At 39.3% G+C, this 19315-nt stretch overlaps 1 protein-coding gene across 2 annotated transcripts in view; it reads right to left on the bottom strand.

Moving 5' to 3' along the window:
- The window catches only part of LOC148886592 (sodium/potassium/calcium exchanger 3-like), a 28542-nt gene extending 9572 nt beyond the window's left edge, over positions 1 to 18970 (bottom strand). Inside the window, exons 1-3 of one of the 2 annotated variants that reach the window (XM_089017538.1) lie at positions 17891 to 18970; positions 17661 to 17799; positions 11150 to 11251 (exon numbers count right to left, since the gene is read on the bottom strand). In XM_089017538.1, the coding sequence (XP_088873664.1) occupies positions 11150 to 11251; positions 17661 to 17760 (202 nt within the window). In that variant the 5' untranslated portion in view covers positions 17761 to 17799; positions 17891 to 18970. Of the gene's footprint in view, positions 1 to 11149; positions 11255 to 17660; positions 17800 to 17890 lie in introns of both variants that reach the window. The other variant, XM_089017537.1, reaches the window with a different exon arrangement.
- Positions 18971 to 19315: the final 345 nt, after the last annotated feature.

Consider the following 19315-nt stretch of genomic DNA (forward strand, 5'->3'; position numbering starts at 1 on the left):
CGGGCTAAAAACGCCTTACTATACATGGTCATTTTTTTGGGCTCAAAACGCCTTACTATACATGGTCATTTTTTGGGCTCAAAACGCCTTACTATACATGGTCGTTTTTTCGGGCTAAAAACGCCTTACTATACATGGTCGTTTTTTTCGGCAAAAAACGCCTTACTATACATGGTCGTTTTTTGGGCTAAAAACGCCTTACTATACATGGTCGTTTTTTCGGGCTAAAAACGCCTTACTATACATGGTCATTTTTTGGGCTCAAAACGCCTTACTATACATGGTCGTTTTTTGGGCTCAAAACGCCTTACTATACATGGTCGTTTTTTCGGCAAAAAACGCCTTACTATACATGGTCATTTTTTGGGCTCAAAACGCCTTACTATACATGGTCGTTTTTTTCGGCAAAAAACGCCTTACTATACATGGTCATTTTTTGGGCTCAAAACGCCTTACTATACATGGTCATTTTTTGGGCTCAAAACGCCTTACTATACATGGTCGTTTTTTCGGCAAAAAACGCCTTACTATACATGGTCGTTTTTTCGGCAAAAAACGGCTTACTATACATGGTCATTTTTTTGGGCTCAAAACGCCTTACTATACATGGTCATTTTTTGGGCTCAAAACGCCTTACTATACATGGTCATTTTTTGGGCTCAAAACGCCTTACTATACATGGTCATTTTTTGGGCTCAAAACGCCTTACTATACATGGTCGTTTTTTCGGGCTAAAAACGCCTTACTATACATGGTCGTTTTTTTCGGCAAAAAACGCCTTACTATACATGGTCGTTTTTTCGGGCTAAAAACGCCTTACTATACATGGTCATTTTTTGGGTTCAAAACGCCTTACTATACATGGTCATTTTTTTGGGCTCAAAACGCCTTACTATACATGGTCGTTTTTTCGGCAAAAAACGGCTTACTATACATGGTCATTTTTTGGGCTCAAAACGCCTTACTATACATGGTCGTTTTTTCGGGCTAAAAACGCCTTACTATACATGGTCGTTTTTTCGGGCTAAAAACGCCTTACTATACATGGTCATTTTTTGGGCTCAAAACGCCTTACTATACATGGTCGTTTTTTGGGCACAAAACGCCTTACTATACATGGTCGTTTTTTTCAGCTAAAAACGCCTTACTATACATGGTCTTTTTTTTTCGGCAAAAAACGCCTTACTTGTATACATGGTCGTTTTTTCGGGCTAAAAACGCCTTACTATACATGGTCGTTTTTTGGGCTCAAAACGCCTTACTATACATGGTCGTTTTTTCGGGCTAAAACGCCTTAAAACATTTTTTGGGCTCAAACGCCTTACTATACATGGTCATTTTTTGGGCTCAAAACGCCTTACTATACATGGTCGTTTTTTGGGCACAAAACGCCTTACTATACATGGTCATTTTTTGGGCTCAAAACGCCTTACTATACATGGTCGTTTTTTGGGCTCAAAACGCCTTACTATGCATGGTCGTTTTTTCGGGCTAAAAACGCCTTACTATACATGGTCATTTTTTTGGGCTCAAAACGCCTTACTATACATGGTCATTTTTTGGGCTCAAAACGCCTTACTATACATGGTCTTTTTTCGGGCTAAAAACGCCTTACTATACATGGTCGTTTTTTTTCGGCAAAAAACGCCTTACTATACATGGTCGTTTTTTGGGCTAAAAACGCCTTACTATACATGGTCGTTTTTTCGGGCTAAAAACGCCTTACTATACATGGTCATTTTTTGGGCTCAAAACGCCTTACTATACATGGTCATTTTTTGGGCTCAAAACGCCTTACTATACATGGTCGTTTTTTCGGCAAAAAACGGCTTACTATACATGGTCATTTTTTGGGCTCAAAACGCCTTACTATACATGGTCGTTTTTTTCGGCAAAAAACGCCTTACTATACATGGTCATTTTTTGGGCTCAAAACGCCTTACTATACATGGTCATTTTTTGGGCTCAAAACGCCTTACTATACATGGTCGTTTTTTCGGCAAAAAACGCCTTACTATACATGGTCGTTTTTTTTCGGCAAAAAACGCCTTACTATACATGGTCATTTTTTTGGGCTCAAAACGCCTTACTATACATGGTCGTTTTTTTGGGCTAAAAACGCCTTACTATACATGGTCATTTTTTGGGCTCAAAACGCCTTACTATACATGGTCATTTTTTGGGCTCAAAACGCCTTACTATACATGGTCGTTTTTTCGGGCTAAAAACGCCTTACTATACATGGTCGTTTTTTTGGGCTAAAAACGCCTTACTATACATGGTCGTTTTTTCGGGCTAAAAACGCCTTACTATACATGGTCATTTTTTGGGTTCAAAACGCCTTACTATACATGGTCATTTTTTGGGCTCAAAACGCCTTACTATACATGGTCGTTTTTTCGGCAAAAAACGCCTTACTATACATGGTCATTTTTTTGGGCTCAAAACGCCTTACTATACATGGTCGTTTTTTCGGGCTAAAAACGCCTTACTATACATGGTCGTTTTTTGGGCTAAAAACGCCTTACTATACATGGTCGTTTTTTGGGCTCAAAACGCCTTACTATACATGGTCATTTTTTGGCCTCAAAACGCCTTACTATACATGGTCGTTTTTTGGGCTCAAAACGCCTTACTATACATGGTCGTTTTTTTCGGCAAAAAACGCCTTACTATTGGTCATTTTTTGGGCTAAAAACGCCTTACTATACATGGTCTTTTTTTCGGGCTAAAAACGCCTTACTATACATGGTCGTTTTTTCGGGCTCAAAACGCCTTACTATACATGGTCGTTTTTTCGGGCAAAAAAACGCCTTACTATACATGGTCATTTTTTGGGCTCAAAACGCCTTACTATACATGGTTTTTTTTTCAGCTAAATACGCCTTACTATACATGGTCTTTTTTTTCGGCAAAAAACGCCTTGTATACATGGTCGTTTTTTCGGGCTCAAAACGCCTTACTATACATGGTCATTTTTTGGGCTCAAAACGCCTTACTATACATGGTCGTTTTTTTTTGGGCTCAAAACGCCTTACTATACATGGTCTTTTTTTTCGGCAAAAAACGCCTTACTTGTATACATGGTCGTTTTTTGGGCTCAAAACGCCTTACTATACATGGTCGTTTTTTCGGGCTAAAAACGCCTTACTATACATGGTCATTTTTTGGGCTCAAAACGCCTTACTATACATGGTGGTTTTTTCGGCTCAAAACGCCTTACTATACATGGTCGTTTTTTGGGCTCAAACCGCCTTACTATAACATGGTCTTTTTTTCAGCTAAAAACGCCTTACTATACATGGTCTTTTTTTTTCGGCAAAAAACGCCTTACTTGTATACATGGTCGTTTTTTGGGCTAAAAACGCCTTACTATACATGGTCGTTTTTTGGGCACAAAACGCCTTACTATACATGGTCGTTTTTTTAGGCAAAAAACGCCTTACTTATATTCATGGTCGTTTTTTAGGCAAAAAACGCCTTACTTATATACATGGTCGTTTTTTCGGGCTAAAAACGCCTTACTTATATACATGGTCGTTTTTTCGGGCTAAAAACGCCTTACTATACATGGTCATTTTTTTGGGCTCAAAACGCCTTACTATACATGGTCGTTTTTTCGGGCTCAAAACGCCTTACTATACATGGTCGTTTTTTGGGCTCAAAACGCCTTACTATACATGGTCGTTTTTTGGGCTAAAAACGCCTTACTATACATGGTCTTTTTTTTCGGCAAAAAACGCCTTACTTGTATACATGGTCGTTTTTTGGGCTAAAAACGCCTTACTATACATGGTCGTTTTTTTAGGCAAAAAACGCCTTACTTATATACATGGTCGTTTTTTCGGGGCCTTACTTATATACATGGTCGTTTTTTCGGCAAAAAACGGCTTACTATACATGGTCATTTTTTCGGGCTAAAAACGCCTTACTATACATGGTCGTTTTTTCGGGCTAAAAACGCCTTACTATACATGGTGGGCTCAAAACGCCTTTTTACATGGGCTCAAAACGCCTTACTATACATGGTCGTTTTTTGGGCTCAAAACGCCTTACTATACATGGTCGTTTTTTGGGCTCAAAACGCCTTACTATACATGGTCGTTTTTTAGGGGGTCAACAGGCCTGACTTTACGGATTTGAACCCAGCATCATCAGATTGTTAAGCAGACACTGTAACCAGTGGACCACGGTGGCGTTGCCATACTGCTCTCAAAAGTACCAAACCACAAGTACTTTGCATACCTGGTCGTTCAAAAAAATGCTTGAAACGCACATGTTGAAGATGATGGCTGAGACATGGATTTGAACCCTGCACCTCTGCATGGTCAGGGGTGGGCAAACTTTTTGACTCGCGGGCCGCATTGGGCTAAAAAAACGCCAGGAGCATTTGGAGGGAGTGTTTGGGCCGGAGATACTCGGAACAAGTTATGTCCATAATTTATAAAATCACTTCAAATGATTTCGACTGGGCGTATTTTACAAAGATTCCACAGCATATAGCCATAGTTTACGTTTTAAGACTTGCGCTGAATATTCATGAAGTCTTGTTTTCGAGTTGATGACGATCCCCATACATGGTGACCGAGAAAGCGACACACAATGCATTTTGGGTCATAACTGGATGAGTAACAAGAAAACATCTTCTCCGAATCTGAAGCCATTGTTTTGATTCTTGAGCAAGGCAAGACGTCTTGGCGTGACGTCACGAACAGGGGGGTGGGACCTTCTGAAACTGACCATTTCCGGATTCATTTTGAAGTCATTTTTATTGGTGTTTTTCATTTAACTAAAAATATCAGCCTGCCTGATTTGGGTATTTTAGATGCTATAAAACGTTTTTCTGATGTCAGTGGGAAACGAAAACAAAAAATGGTGCCGGTTGTCCTTTAAATGTAGTATGTACAAACCTCATAGCACAGTAAGAACACTACAACCCAATTTATTAACTGTCTTTCAAATGTGAAAAATAGCCCTGATCAGTTAATAAATTTGTCTCAAGGAATATGGCGTTTACATACTATTTCGCAGATACTTGGAGGAGGAAATGGAAATAGATGAAAATAACATATGCACTGTGATTTATCAAGATTGCGTCTGTTTTTAATAAGTTTCCATCGAAGGGGCAAAGTTAAGAAATCAACATTTATTGAAAAATGGAATCACTTAAAACATTCAAAACATTATTACACAACGAAACATTCAAGCTCAATAATACCTACTTGTGTTAAATTCCGCCAAATGATAGATGGTTTGTCCTGACCGCGCGCTCAACAAACTCCTCACTGACGCCCTCGCCTTCACGCACAAACAAAACACGTGTACCGTCGCCGAGCACACAAACATCGACGACCTGCAGTTGAAATTTGCATACTCGGCACGGCAGCCAATCAGAAGCCGGCTTCTTTCTTCCGGACTTTCGCAAGCGTTATAAAGTCGTGCAATTGCATGTCATTTTCCAAAATAGATGCACAGAACCTCAGCCAGGAAAGAAAGATTCAAAAGAAGCTAACAACATATGTGACGCTACAAAACGTAAATTTACATTAAACCGTGACTGTAACGTCTACGTGAGATTTATGAAAGGGGCTTAGTGGCTCGTAGGAAGCAATGCAAACGTTGCATTGTGCACCACAATGACAATCGACTACTGCAGCAAAATCTACAGCCATGCACATGACCGTAAATTAAGCAAGGTAGCATTTGTAGTAGGTGCATTCTTGATTAAAAAACTTTTTTTAATGTGATTAATTGTCTCGGTGTGCTTCCAGTTGTGAAAAATGGGGCAGGCAACTTTTCAGTTATTGCCCTGTTGTTCGTGGTCGTTTTTTGGGCACAAAACGCCTTACTATACATGGTCGTTTTTTTCGGCAAAAAACGCCTTACTATACATGGTCATTTTTTGGGCTCAAAACGCCTTACTATACATGGTCATTTTTTGGGCTCAAAACGCCTTACTATACATGGTCGTTTTTTCGGCAAAAAACGGCTTACTATACATGGTCATTTTTTGGGCTCAAAACGCCTTACTATACATGGTCTTTTTTTTCGGCAAAAAACACCTTACTTGTATACATGGTCGTTTTTTGGGCTAAAAACGCCTTACTATACATGGTCGTTTTTTGGGCACAAAACGCCTTACTATACATGGTCTTTTTTTTAGGCAAAAAACGCCTTACTTATATACATGGTCGTTTTTTCGGGCTAAAAACGCCTTACTTATATACATGCTCGTTTTTTCGGGCTAAAAACGCCTTACTATACATGGTCATTTTTTGGGCTCAAAACGCCTTACTATACATGGTCGTTTTTTCGGGCCTAACTATTTGTCGTGAGTTTTAGAAACTGTTTGTACTATAATTTGGGCAAATTCGGCGGGCCGGATTAAAAAGCCTAACGGGCCGTATGTGGCCCGCGGGCCGTAGTTTGCCCATGTCTGCACTAACCACTCAACCACAGCAGCGCTGCGTCTATCATCTCAGAAGTCAACACCCAGAAAGGGCTTCAATACAAGGTCATTCAGGAAAGCTCGACATAAAAGCTTCACAGAAGAAGGCTGAGACCTGGATAGGGCTAAAAACATGGGCGTATTTTTGGGCTAAATGCGCCTTACTATACATGGACATTTTTGTCGGCTAAAAACGCCTTACTCTACTTGGTCGTTGTTTTCGGTCAAAAAAGCCTTACTTTACATGGTTGTTTTTTCGGCTAAAACGCCTTACTATACGTGGTTGTTTTTTTGGGCCTAAAAACGCCTTACTATTCATGGTAGTTTTTTTTAGGCTAAAATGCCTTCCTATACATGGTCGTTTTTTTCAGCTAAAAATGCCTTCCTATACATGGTCATTTTTTGGACTCAAAATGCCTTACTATACATGGTTGTTTTTTTGGGCTAAAAACGCCTTACTTATATACATGGTCGTTTTTTCAGCTAAAAACACCTTACTATACGTGGTCGTTTTTTTGGCTAAAAACGCCTTGTAACGCCTTGTAAAGTAAGGCGTTTTTAACCCTCCCCAAAAAAAACCAACCATTTTTAGTATGCCGTTTTGAGCCAAAAAAAATATAAATATGTATAGTAAGGCGTTTTTAGCCCAAAAAAATAACCATGTAATGTAAGGCCTTTTTAGCCAAAAAAAAAAAAACGACCATGGATATAAGTAAGGCCTTTTGAGCCCAAAGAACGGTCGTTCCACGACCATGTACTATACATATTTATTTTTTTGGGCTCAAAACGGCATACTAAAAATGGTTGTATTTTTGGGGGGTTAAAAACGCCTTACTTTACATGGTGTTTTTTTTTCGCTAAAAACGACCATGTTAAAGTAAGGCATTTTTAGCCGAATAAAACGACCATGTATAGTAAGCCGTTTTTGAAGGGGAAGCTGATGCAAGGCGGCGCTACACGGCGCCGCGCTTGACATTTGCGCTCTCTCAAGAAGTGCGCCGGAAGTCGTTCGGGCTGCTTGAAGCCGCACGACGGGCCCTCAGGTGTTAAAACGCTGGGCCCTAATAACGTGGAGCTCTCACGGGCTTTTTGCGGAGTTGCTCTGATGAAGGCTGTTGCCACGGCAACATTCTCCAGAGGGGGGAGGTGTTTTTTTTTTGGGTGGCAGTTGGAAGCCAATGGTAAAGAGGGGAGGGGTTGGGGGGTGTCTGTATGTCTTTCCCATGCTTCGCGTTTATGACAAATGGGGCAAAAAAAAAAGTGACAGCAGCTTGGGATCACGATGTCTAAAAATATTTATTTTTCCTTTCCGAACTCTCAGGAGAGCGCCGAGTGAGAATGAGCTTGGAAAAAAAAAAGATAAAAAGCAGACACGAATGAGAGCCTTTTCATGACGCCGTGTTCCAAGCCAACCTCACACCGAGTACCGTTTTACTTGCACTGGTTAGCGTGACGCATGTCATATCATATCATGTCACTCTGACAACGCGCGAATCCGACCGAGAGTCTCTTTTCGCTTCATGTCTTTTTCCTGGCCGTCCCCTGAACAGACGGCGAATGCAGATGTAAACACTTTGGCCTCGCCTCAAAACTCTCCCAATGCTAAACAATGAATCAAATTCAAATCAGCATGACAATATTGAATGCAATTTTATAAATTACGCATTTTGGTTTTCATTCATTCTCTTTAGAACGACTTTCCGACCTGCGCAAATTGTGCCATTGCCGTGAATCGCTTAATGGAGTGCAACTAAAACTGTTTGTTCAGTTATGTAACAAATGGAATTGAAGTCTATGCTATGTAAACCATTTGTCATATTAAGTCACGGTTCATTTGCTTTTGCTTTAACTCATTCGCTGCCGTTGTCGAACTTATTCGGGAATTGAAAAATTGTGACGTGGAGTGAATTTGTTCAGGTTTTGGGGGGGGGGGGTGCTGATAAAGCACTGGTCAGACCTTTGACAATGTTTTTTCCCTCCCACAAGGGGGCAGCATTTCCCTTTTTTTACATGTTAGGGCTTTGTTACAGCTTCAGCTGTTATTATAGCGCTGTATAAATAAATATGTATTGTATTGTATTTTGTACAGCCGACCCTATTTCAAGCTCATATAACTCCAGATCCATATAATTTAGGAATTAACTCTTTTTTTCTGATGATTAAAGATAGTCTAAGGTTTTTTAAGCTATATAATTAAATATGTATTTATTGTATAGCATTTTGTACAGCAGCCCCCATTACAAGCTCATATAACTCCAGATCCATATAATTTAGGAATTAACTCTTTCTTTCTGATGAAAGAAGAGAGTCTACGGTTTCTTATGCTCTATAAATCAATATGTATGTATTGCATTGTATTTTGGACAGATTTCCCCATTTTAAGCTCAGATAACTCCAGACACATAATTTAGGAATTAACTCTTTTTTTTTCTGATGAAAGAAGATAGTCGCAGGTTTCTTATGTTATATAAATCAATATGTATTTATTGTATTCTATTTTGTACAGCTGCCCTTATTTCAAGCTCATATAACTCCAGATCCATATAATTTAGGAATTAACTTTTTTTAAGAAAGAAGAGGGTCTAAGGTATCTTATGCTATATAAATCAATATGTATTTATTTTATTGTATTTTGTACAGATGCCCCCATTTTAGGCTCAGATACCTCCCGACATATAATTTAGGAATTTACTCTTTTTTTCTGATGAAAAGTCTAAGGTTTCTCACATTGCATTGAATGTTTATGTAGTCCTAAAACTCAACATTCTGTGGGTCCTGCAATTTGAATTAAAATGACAAAAACCCTGGCACTAGAGTGGACACATTTTTGCACACGGTCTGGCAGTGAATGAGTTAATGTATGCCACCAAAATACAGTATAATACATCTGTTGATGTGTTTTTTTTTTAATTTGGAACCTAAAAAAAAGTATTTGATCCCGAGAGTGTGATGAAAATTCAATGATGCACTTGGTCTTTGATTTTGCCGTCCTTTGAGGTGGCTTGAATACAAAGATGAAAAGGGTCTGTCTTTTGGACACAGTGCACCCCCCCCCACCCCTGACTGAATTTTATCTTGTCATTTTCATCAGTTTTGGATTGAAGTCCAATTTTTTTTTTGTAATTTCATTTTAATCTCCATTTCATGACGCTTGTCATCACTGTGGTCTGATAGCGGCCTCGTTATGAGACCATTGCTTCATTTCCATAATTTGAATTGACAGGCCTCCCCCCGCCCCTTACTAACGGCCTATTTTTGTCCAGTGCAACGCTCTGGGCTTCCGAACTTAGCATTTAGTTGCCTAGCAACAACCTCAGCGGCCGATCGATCACTCAGCTGAAGTCGGATCACGCCGTCTGCCATCTTGTTAAGCAGAGGCCAGATGAAAAGATGAGCGCGCGGACATCCACATGAAATCCCCGAGATGATTTCCTCCTCCGGCGACGTCCGCTGGTTTTTTTATAATCACGAGCACATTACGTATTACGTCATGGCCGCCAAAGGCATTCTGGATAGCGGCTTCCTGGACCCGCTGAGTCGAAAGGAATCGTTGAAGGCTCACGCTGGCTCATTTAACAAGTCCTCACGGGACGCAATTAGGTCGGCTTGGACGTGTCGGCACAAATCAAGTTGACGGCTCGATTCCCGGCAGACGGGACAGAAAATCACGCTGCGATTGACTAATCGGTCCGATGTGTCATCTACTAAAACAGCAGGAATTGGCTTACGTAGCGCGTATCATCCCCGCTGGTATCGTTTTGGATCGATATCGGCCAAATGCAGCAATATCAGTGTCTCCATTGAGAATGGCTGGATGAATATGATATTGATTGTAATACAGTGATACCTCGGTTTACGAACCCCTTTGGCTTACGAACTTTTCAGTTTATGAACGTTACATTTATGAAAATTTTACCTTGGCATACAAACTATTGTTCGGGATACACACGGAGCGCCACAATGAGTGATGTGTCGTTCGCGAACTGACTTATGATAGCTCGCTAGCAAGCAAGCTAGCTACCTCGCTATCTATTTGCTATCTATTAGCTGGCTGGCTAGCTATCGTTTAGCTATCTAGCTATCGAGGTAGCTATCTATTAGCGACTGTATCCTGTGACTGTCAAGTGACCTTGAGAGTTTTGAAACGTGCTTATCAATGAAATGTATTATTATTATTATTATTATTATTATTACTGTATTCATTAGCTAGCTAGCTTTCTATCTATTTGAGTTACTTCCGGGTTGAGTGAAGGCGGGCACGTGTGGCTGCCGCTACTCACCCACAGAAAAGCTTATCCTGTGACTGTAAAGCTACCTTGAGAGTTTTGAAAGGCGCTTATAAATGAAACGTATTATTATTATTATTAATGATGATGATTATTTATATTATTATTATTACTATTATTATTATTATTATTATTATTATTATTATTATTATTATTATTATTATTATTAAGGCGTGTCATCATCGTCATCATGAACATAAATGTCTAAATCCAAAAAATAAGACAATTTGCGTCACCATTTTAAACTGATTTTCTCCCCGGCAACAGCCTTGAAATGTGCTAATTAATTGCTTAACACTCCTAATCGACTTTTCACTCAAATCACATTATTTATTCATTTATTTTTTTACATCTTTTGTTACGCCGGCAAAAATCAACCCCCTAAAAGTCAACTTCCTCAAATTTTGTGACTAACCTGCGTCGTGGTCGCTCACACTGTGGTTGTGGGGCATCTGCTTGAGTTGACGTGTCCATCGCAACGCGACGTCATCCGTACCGGGATGAGATTCAGAAGTTTCTGCTGTCAAGAAAAAGGAAAATATAAAATGCAAAGGCCATCTGAGCAATGTGTTTATTAATCTTTTTTCATATCTGGTTCAAGTTATTGCCATGACCATTGTTTTTTTTTGTCCCCCTATAATGAAACAGTGCCTACAAATATGCCCGTCTATGTAGAAGCATAATGCATATTTTGGCCCAAATATCCTGCAATTCATCACTTCCCCGATGACAGAACGGTACCGACAATTCTACCCGTGTATGTATAAGCATAACACATTTTTTTAAATAATAATGCATTTCTTAATTATAATGCTTTTTTTGGGGGGAGGGGGTCAAAACATCAACAGTGAGAGCAATTTATCACCATCCTAAAAATAAATACATAAATAAATATTTTTTAAAAAATTGTTTTTTCCATAATGGGGAGAATGAAAGGGTCAAAATTATTATCATATTTAAAAAAAAAAAACATTTGTTGTGATCAGACACCATGCGAGGCAGCAGCGAGCGCAACAGGGGTCAGCTGTCCTCGGCCGTCATCTGTCGTGAGATCTTTATAGCGTGTATTTGAACTCCCCGTTCCATTCCTCGACAGCTTATCTCTGGAGCGGGTGCAGTTATAGTGGCGTTGCCGGGGCGACAGTACGGGAACATCCACATGCAACAGATATTTTTTTTACGAGGTGCTGCTTTTCTTTGTGTCATAGAGTTCAATGAGGCTTTTTTTTCGACGAGAGGAAATTGGGCTTCCGCCACCGTTTTTTCGCACCAAGAGCCTCAGCCAGCCTAACAACTCGGCTTTATTTATAGAACGCTTGAAAACGACCACCTACGCGCCGCTCGAAGAATTTGTCATCAAATCAAGACGCCTCAAGAAGTAAACATCGTGAAGGCCGCGAACACGAGTGTCATTTTACTGAAAGAAAAAAAAAAACAAGCACAACTTTGGATGACCACACTGCAAGCTACTGTAACATGGCAGTAATGGTTGTAGTATGAATGGTAACAAAGATTAGATAATAGTAGTTTAAAGGACAACCGACACCATTTTTTTTGTTTCCTAACTAACATCAGAAAAACGTTTTATAGCATCTAAAATACCCAAAACACGCAGGCTGACATTTTTAGTCAAATGCAAAACACCAATAAAAATGAGTTAAAGTGTCCCAAAACTACTTCAAAATGACCCCGGAAATTGCGAGATTCAGAAGGTCCCGCCCCCTTGTTCATGATGTCACGCCAGGACGTCTTCGCCTTGCTCTAGACTCAAAACACTGACTTCAGATTAGGAGAAGATGCTTTCTCTTTACTCATCCAGTTATGAATATGATTCAAATAGTTCTGAAGAGGAAAGCATAAATGTTTGCAATCGATTAAAGAAGTCCTGTATCAATTCGAGCTGTCAGGACTCCAATGTAGCGTCCCGGAAAATGCACAAGATGGCGCCCAAGCTCCGTTGGAAATGGGCTGATTTGTCTGCTGGGAATTTGTGTCAACTAGTATCAAATAGTAGTCTTGGTGCAACACACAACGATTCACCATTGCGTTATGTATGTGTTTTCCTTCTAATTTCGCCATCAACACAAAGTTTTCAGACCAAACAAAGTACCCAAAATGCATTGTGTGTCGCTTTCTCGGTCAGGGGCGTTCCTTCCGTGACGTCACGTCAGGTCGTCATCAAGCGCGAGTCTTAAAACGTAAAATTGGATTGGATTGGATTGGATATGCCTTTATTAGTCTCACAGTGGAGAAATTTACATTTCACAGCAGCAAAGTGATGAAAGGAATGAAAGTAGAAAAACGAAATACATGAGCTGCTGGAAAGGCAGCCACTCTCGTGAAGTCAAAAGAACAAAAAAAAACTCAATAACAAAAAATATAAAAAAATATAGCTATATGCGGTGGAATCTTTGTAAAATACGCTCAGTACAAGTCATTTCAAGTGATTTTACAAATTATGGTCAACACTTGTCAGGAGGCGTCGCTTGTCCTTTAAAGAAACCATTACATAATAGAGAAGAGGCGTTACTGGTAATTATTTTACGACGATAATAAAAGTGGTTTTTGTTTCCAAGACTGAAGGTTAAGACCTCAAAATGAAACAAAAACAGCAAGGAACTAGAGGAGTGGACATTTGGCTTCTTTGTTTTTTAGGACAATTGTATCACAAGATGGAGAGAAAGAGACGAAACTAATCGAGTGTATTTCACCAAAATAACTCAACAGAGTATTTTAAAAGTAACATTCCAACACCTCCTCGCTATTCCTCCAAACAACTGCTGCTTGTCTCAAGAGTAGAAAGACAACATCTGATGCTGTCAATCATCTGAGCAGACTGGGTGGCATCGCTACATAATAGGCCAACATAACATATAGAAAGGTTATATTTTTATGATGGATACTCTGATGCCTTGTATGATATTATAAACGTAGAATGTGGCAAAACTATAGTAGCCTACTAGCTAATCTAACTGAAATTAGCAGAACAACATAGACTATAAAGTGTCCTTGAGAATTTTGAAAGCCGCTTATAAATGAAATGTATTAATTATTATTATTATTATGTGGCAAAACTACAGTAGCCTACTAGCTAATTGAAATTAGCAGAATAACGTAGCCTGTAACTATAAAGTGTCCTTGAGAATTTTGAAAGACACTTGGAAATGAAATATATATATATATTTTTATTTATTATTTATTATTATTATTATTATTATTATTATTATTATGGGGCAAAACTACAGTAGCCTACTAGCTAATGTAACTGAAATTAGCTGAATTCATTATGTGACTAAAGTGTCCGTTACAGTTTTGAAAGCCACTTATAAATGAAATGTATTATTATTATTACTAGAATGTGGGAAGACTACTGTAGCCTACTAGCTAATGGCTAACCTAACTGAAATTAGCAGAATTTAGTCTGTGACTGTAAAGTGTCCCTGAGAGTATGAAAACCACTTATAAATAAAATGTATAATTATTATTATAATGTGGCAAAACTAGCCTACTAGCTAACTGAAATGAGCTTAATACACTCGCATAAAAGTAGTTGAAATGTATTACCAAACCTTAAACGTTCATCTAAAATATCATTTCAAGCTAACAATTCACTCGTGTTCTGCAATTATGAAGCATTAGTATTAGCATTAGCGAAACTAAAGTGTTAGCATTGCTTAAGTTTTCAAAATAGTGGTTGACAGTTCAGTGGCTTTTATTTGATGTACTTATTTTTTTATTTGTATGTTTGTTTTAGGTGTTTGTTTATTTATTTTAATCCAAGTTATGTGACTACATTTAGGAGTCTCACAGTTGAAGGAACACATCCATAAATGGTGTGACAAGAAGAGCTAGCTAGCTACTCTCCGTGCTACACGTCTAACATTGTCCAGGTACGGCCAAAGTAGCTTGGCTGTCACCCTTTTAACGTACAACAGATTGCATGTTTTGTTCCAGCGCTTTGAAGCTGAGTTGCGTTTGTTCCTTAAGCAAAAATTCTCCCTGGGTCGCTAAGGCGCTCGTAATTCTGAGCTGGAGTGTAAATATTCATGACAAGGTTATTTTTTTTTGGGGGGGGGCTGATGCTGAGGATCAGGATGGAATCAAAATGCATTTGATGGAAGAGAAATAAAAATCACTTGTGTACATGACACCATTTTTTTCTCTCTCACATACACACAAGCGCACGCACAGGTGCTGATGTTGACCGTATGTAAGGTGTTGAAAGCATAATGAGCCAGACCGGAGTATTTTTAGAAGAGGCGTGTAGGGGTAGGGTTGTGGGGGTCATTTAGCTTCTTCAAAATCCTATTCACACAATTGTTGGTGAACCTAACACGACCTAAATGTACAAACTGAAGTCGGAAAGTCTGCACTTCCTTTGACAGGAAGTCAAAAGGAAGTGACGCTGCAAAGATTAATCGCCAACCGAAATGAATTATTGGATAGACGTGATCCTCAATGATTGGATTTCAACATGCCAAATGCGTTTTACTGTACTTAATCTTCCTATGCACTACAATTTCAATTGCAAAAGAGAGCCTCTATCAACTATTATACATTAAAGGACAACCGACATCACTTTTTTTCTTTCCTAACTGACATCAGAAAAACGTTTGTAGCATCTAAAATACCCAGAACACGCAGTATTATATTTTTAGTCAAATGCAAAACACCAATAAAAATGACTTAAAGTGTCCAAAATCAGCAAAAAAAATGACCCGGAAGTGGCCAGTTTCAGAAGGTCCCGCCCCCTCTTTCGTGGTGTGACCCCAAGACGCCCTGCCTTGCTGGAGAATCAAAACAATGGCTTCAGATTCGGAGTTTAATTAATCAGTCCGTTTCCACAGGCTGATTAATTCCTTACACGGAGCCTTGTCGCCCTCTTCTGCCTCTTTTTGGTGCAACACGACGTTTTCAGACCAAACAAGTACAGCAAAATGCATTGACTTGATGGAAGGACTGCTACAATGTGTCCTTTTTTTGGTCAGGGGCGTTCCTTCAGTGACGTAGGGTGAGGACTCGTCACCAACTCAAAAACAAGACTTCCGGAATATTCAGCGTGAGTCTTAATTTTTTTTAATCATTTTACAAATTATGGACACAACTTGTCCGGAGACGTCGGTTGTCCTTTAAAAAATATATATTGTATGTTATTGTATTAAAAATGACTATATAAAATACTTTTTGAAACAGCACATTAGAAGGAAACTAACTGTACACACGGGTCTGCTCTTTTTGTGATAACTAAACATTCCATCTCAAAACCCACCTATTTAAAATTGCATTTTCTGTGTAGCTCTCTCTCTCTCTCTTGTTTCTATTTATAATTGTATTTTATTTATTGGATTCTATTTGTGATTATATTTTATTTATTATAGTACCTATGCTTTTCTGTGACTGTAAAGTGTCCTTGAGAGCTTTGAAAGGCACTTAAAATGTAATATATTATTATTATTATTATTCCATGTAACCCAGAAGACTAAATACGAAATCTGCATTAACAAATAAAATAAGACTCTATTTTCCTGCCATATTTTTAACCCTGAGAGTTTATCAGGTGTGACATCTACAATTTTCTGCATCACAAATCATCAACGTATTTGTTCATCTGTCCATGCCAGCGACATAGAGTGACAGCTGAAGCAATTACATGCACTTCCACTCCATGACATAAGGTACGGTAAACCTGTGTAGCTACCGGTTCACATTAACAAACTGGAATAGCTTTATGGCCAACAGAATATGCAAATTTGCAAATTTCCCCATTGCGGGACGAATAAAGGTATTCTGATTCTGATTCTGATTCTGATTCTGAAATTTGTAAGTCATTTGAAGTGTAGTGGTACCTTGGTTTACGAACCTCTTGGCTTACGAACGTTACATTTATGAAAATTTTACCTTGGCATACAAACTTTTTTCAAACACTGAACTGCCTCAATGTCGCTTGCGAACGAGCCCGTTCTTCTAACAAAATGGCAGCCGACTGTTTTTGTCCTCTATTCCCCGCCCCCAGTATTCGATTAAAGCCACGTGATTGGTCAAGAATGCAGCAGTGAGTGGGGGGTGGTTTAAACATTAAAGAGACAGGCAGACGACAGTGAGTTTCAACTTTGATAGTTCAAAGGCAGAGTGTAGACTGCAAGGTTAAAATATCCCAGCAATCAGGCTCGCACAAGCCATCTGTACATTTGATGCAAAAAGCTATCAACCCAGCTAAACAGACCACAATTGATGAGGAACTAGATACAATTATCACAGAGAAAGCACCTTTAAGGGATCATTCCTCAAGATGATGAAAGAAGATTACGTTCCAAATCAAGTGTTTAATGCTGATGAAACCGGCCACTCTATTCCATCAAGCCATCAACGACCATCACAAAAGTGAATAAAATGACTTTTTTACACAGTACAGTTTGTTTTTTTAATTATAATACTGTTTTATTATACATAAAATAAGGTATGGTTTGTGTAGTTTTAAAGATTAGAAAATTAGAAAGTAGAAAATTATGTTTTATGGGGACCTGGGAACGGATTATTCTCATTTTAATGGTTTCCTATGGGAAATTAATTTTTGGGATACACACTTTTCACCTTACACACTCTCTCTGGGAACCAATTAAGTTCATAAGCCAGTGTATCACTGTTATTATATCAGTAAATATTATTCTTTGACATTTTTTGTTTGTTTTTTGTTTTTAGTGATAATGGATGAATTTAATATACAGTATGTAACGAATAACAGTTTCCAAGGGTAATATCAAAAGAATAAAATACGACCATATGAATATTTTTTTTAATCCTCATCCATTGCCACAGGTTCTCAGTGTTTTTACGATTTGTTTTTCTTTTGTATAAAATTTTAACACGGTTGTAATTACGCATACGTAATGCAGTGAAAGTGTTTGCAAGCATTTCTTTCAACTCACCTGGTGCGTGGATGACCTGAGCGAGCCACAAGACGGCGAGCAGCCCAACTCCGCAGCAGCAGAACCGCTGGAAGGGCCGCCGGTGCCTCGCCGATCTCATTCCTCCGTTGCTCGCATGTCCATAAACATTTGTTGCGCCCTGTTTTCAAACAACGATCCCGGAACAAAACATGACTAAACAACACTGCTGCTACCGCTACAACTCCAATTATCAGTGTACTGCAAAGTACCTCCCACAGAGAGCGTGGAAAAAAAATATTAGTCAGGAAACGGTTCCACTTGAGTTTTCAAGACCTCCGCAGTCGGTGAACAGGACAGGCCGCGACTGCACCACAAAGCCGCGGCCAGCTCGTAGCGAGTCACGGCGTAGCGGGCGGTTGTCTGCGTTCACGTGAACAGACTGAAAGGTCGCCGGCAGCCCCCACAGTGAGGGGCGGCAACAGGCGGCGACATGCTGGGAGAACCCCCTTCGCTTCCCCTCCTCTTCTTAACTGCACTTCCGTTCAACGACCACAGGAGAGCGACAGAACTCTTGGATAAGGAACGCGGTGTATTGACGCTCGCTAAAATGCACATTAAAAATGTAATTCCACAGCGTAAACGATGTAACTAAACTAAACAACGCGAGGACACCATTCCAAAAGCCGACGTCATTTTTGCATACAGGCACAAAAGCTCCAAAGTACAGCAGCCTACGGTCAACAAGATTTACATTTTTGAATCATATAAAACTTGACAGACAAAAGGCATTTAACTTACAAAAACTGCTGACTGTATTCCAGGAAAATCTCCCAATTTTTGAGTGTTACCCATTACATTTCACTTCTAAAACGTCATTTATCACCAGGGAGCTAACAATTGAGTGCTACACGTTGCAATTCTAATGGTAATTAAAACTTGCTTTTGCTACAGGTGTGTTTGCTAGCGGTGGCTACCTTAGAATCCAATTGGCTGTCAGAGCTGTCAATCAACAGGAACGTTTCAAGGCGGATATCCCCTCCCTTCTCGATAGAATATTAAAATAGGAAGGCTAATTGAAACAGGTTGTAAACAAACGATAATTAAAAAAAATGTAAAAATCGGTCCCTGCAACTGATTAAATATAACAATAACATTAAGATGGACACAACCGTTATCAATATCAATGTCGTCAAGAGTTCTGAAAAAAAATATATATACTATTTAGCTGTGTTTCAGTTACTTCCGGGTTGAGTGAACGCTGGCACGTGTGCTGCTCTTATCCAGTGACTGTAGTGGCCTTGAGAGATTTGAAAGGCGCTTATAAATGAAATGTATTATTATTATTATTATTCAATGTCCCACCGTAGTGCCCTCTTGTGGTCACTGGTGCGATTCACCCCTGAACAATTGTGACGTCACTATCGGTGAAGTCATGGAAAATTATTTTGGGCTTGAAAGCATCATTGCGAGGTCTCTTCTGGTAGAAAACACCAAGAAAGAAAGTGAAGTTGCTCTACACGGAAGAGTGAAATGTTAATTTGAACGCGTCTGTATTTATAGCGAAGTGAAGACCTGATCCTCCGCTTCAGCCCCAAATAAAGACATCGGCCAGTAGTGTTGTCATCATAAATCCTCCCGATGTCAGCGCAGGGAGGAGAAAGCATGTTTCCTTGCCTAATGCTTAAGAAGATTAA

The sequence above is a fragment of the Hippocampus bargibanti genome, linkage group LG16 (assembly GCF_051943395.1).
Source record: "Hippocampus bargibanti isolate YZ-2025 linkage group LG16, ASM5194339v1, whole genome shotgun sequence".
Taxonomy (NCBI): Eukaryota; Metazoa; Chordata; class Actinopteri; order Syngnathiformes; family Syngnathidae; genus Hippocampus; species Hippocampus bargibanti.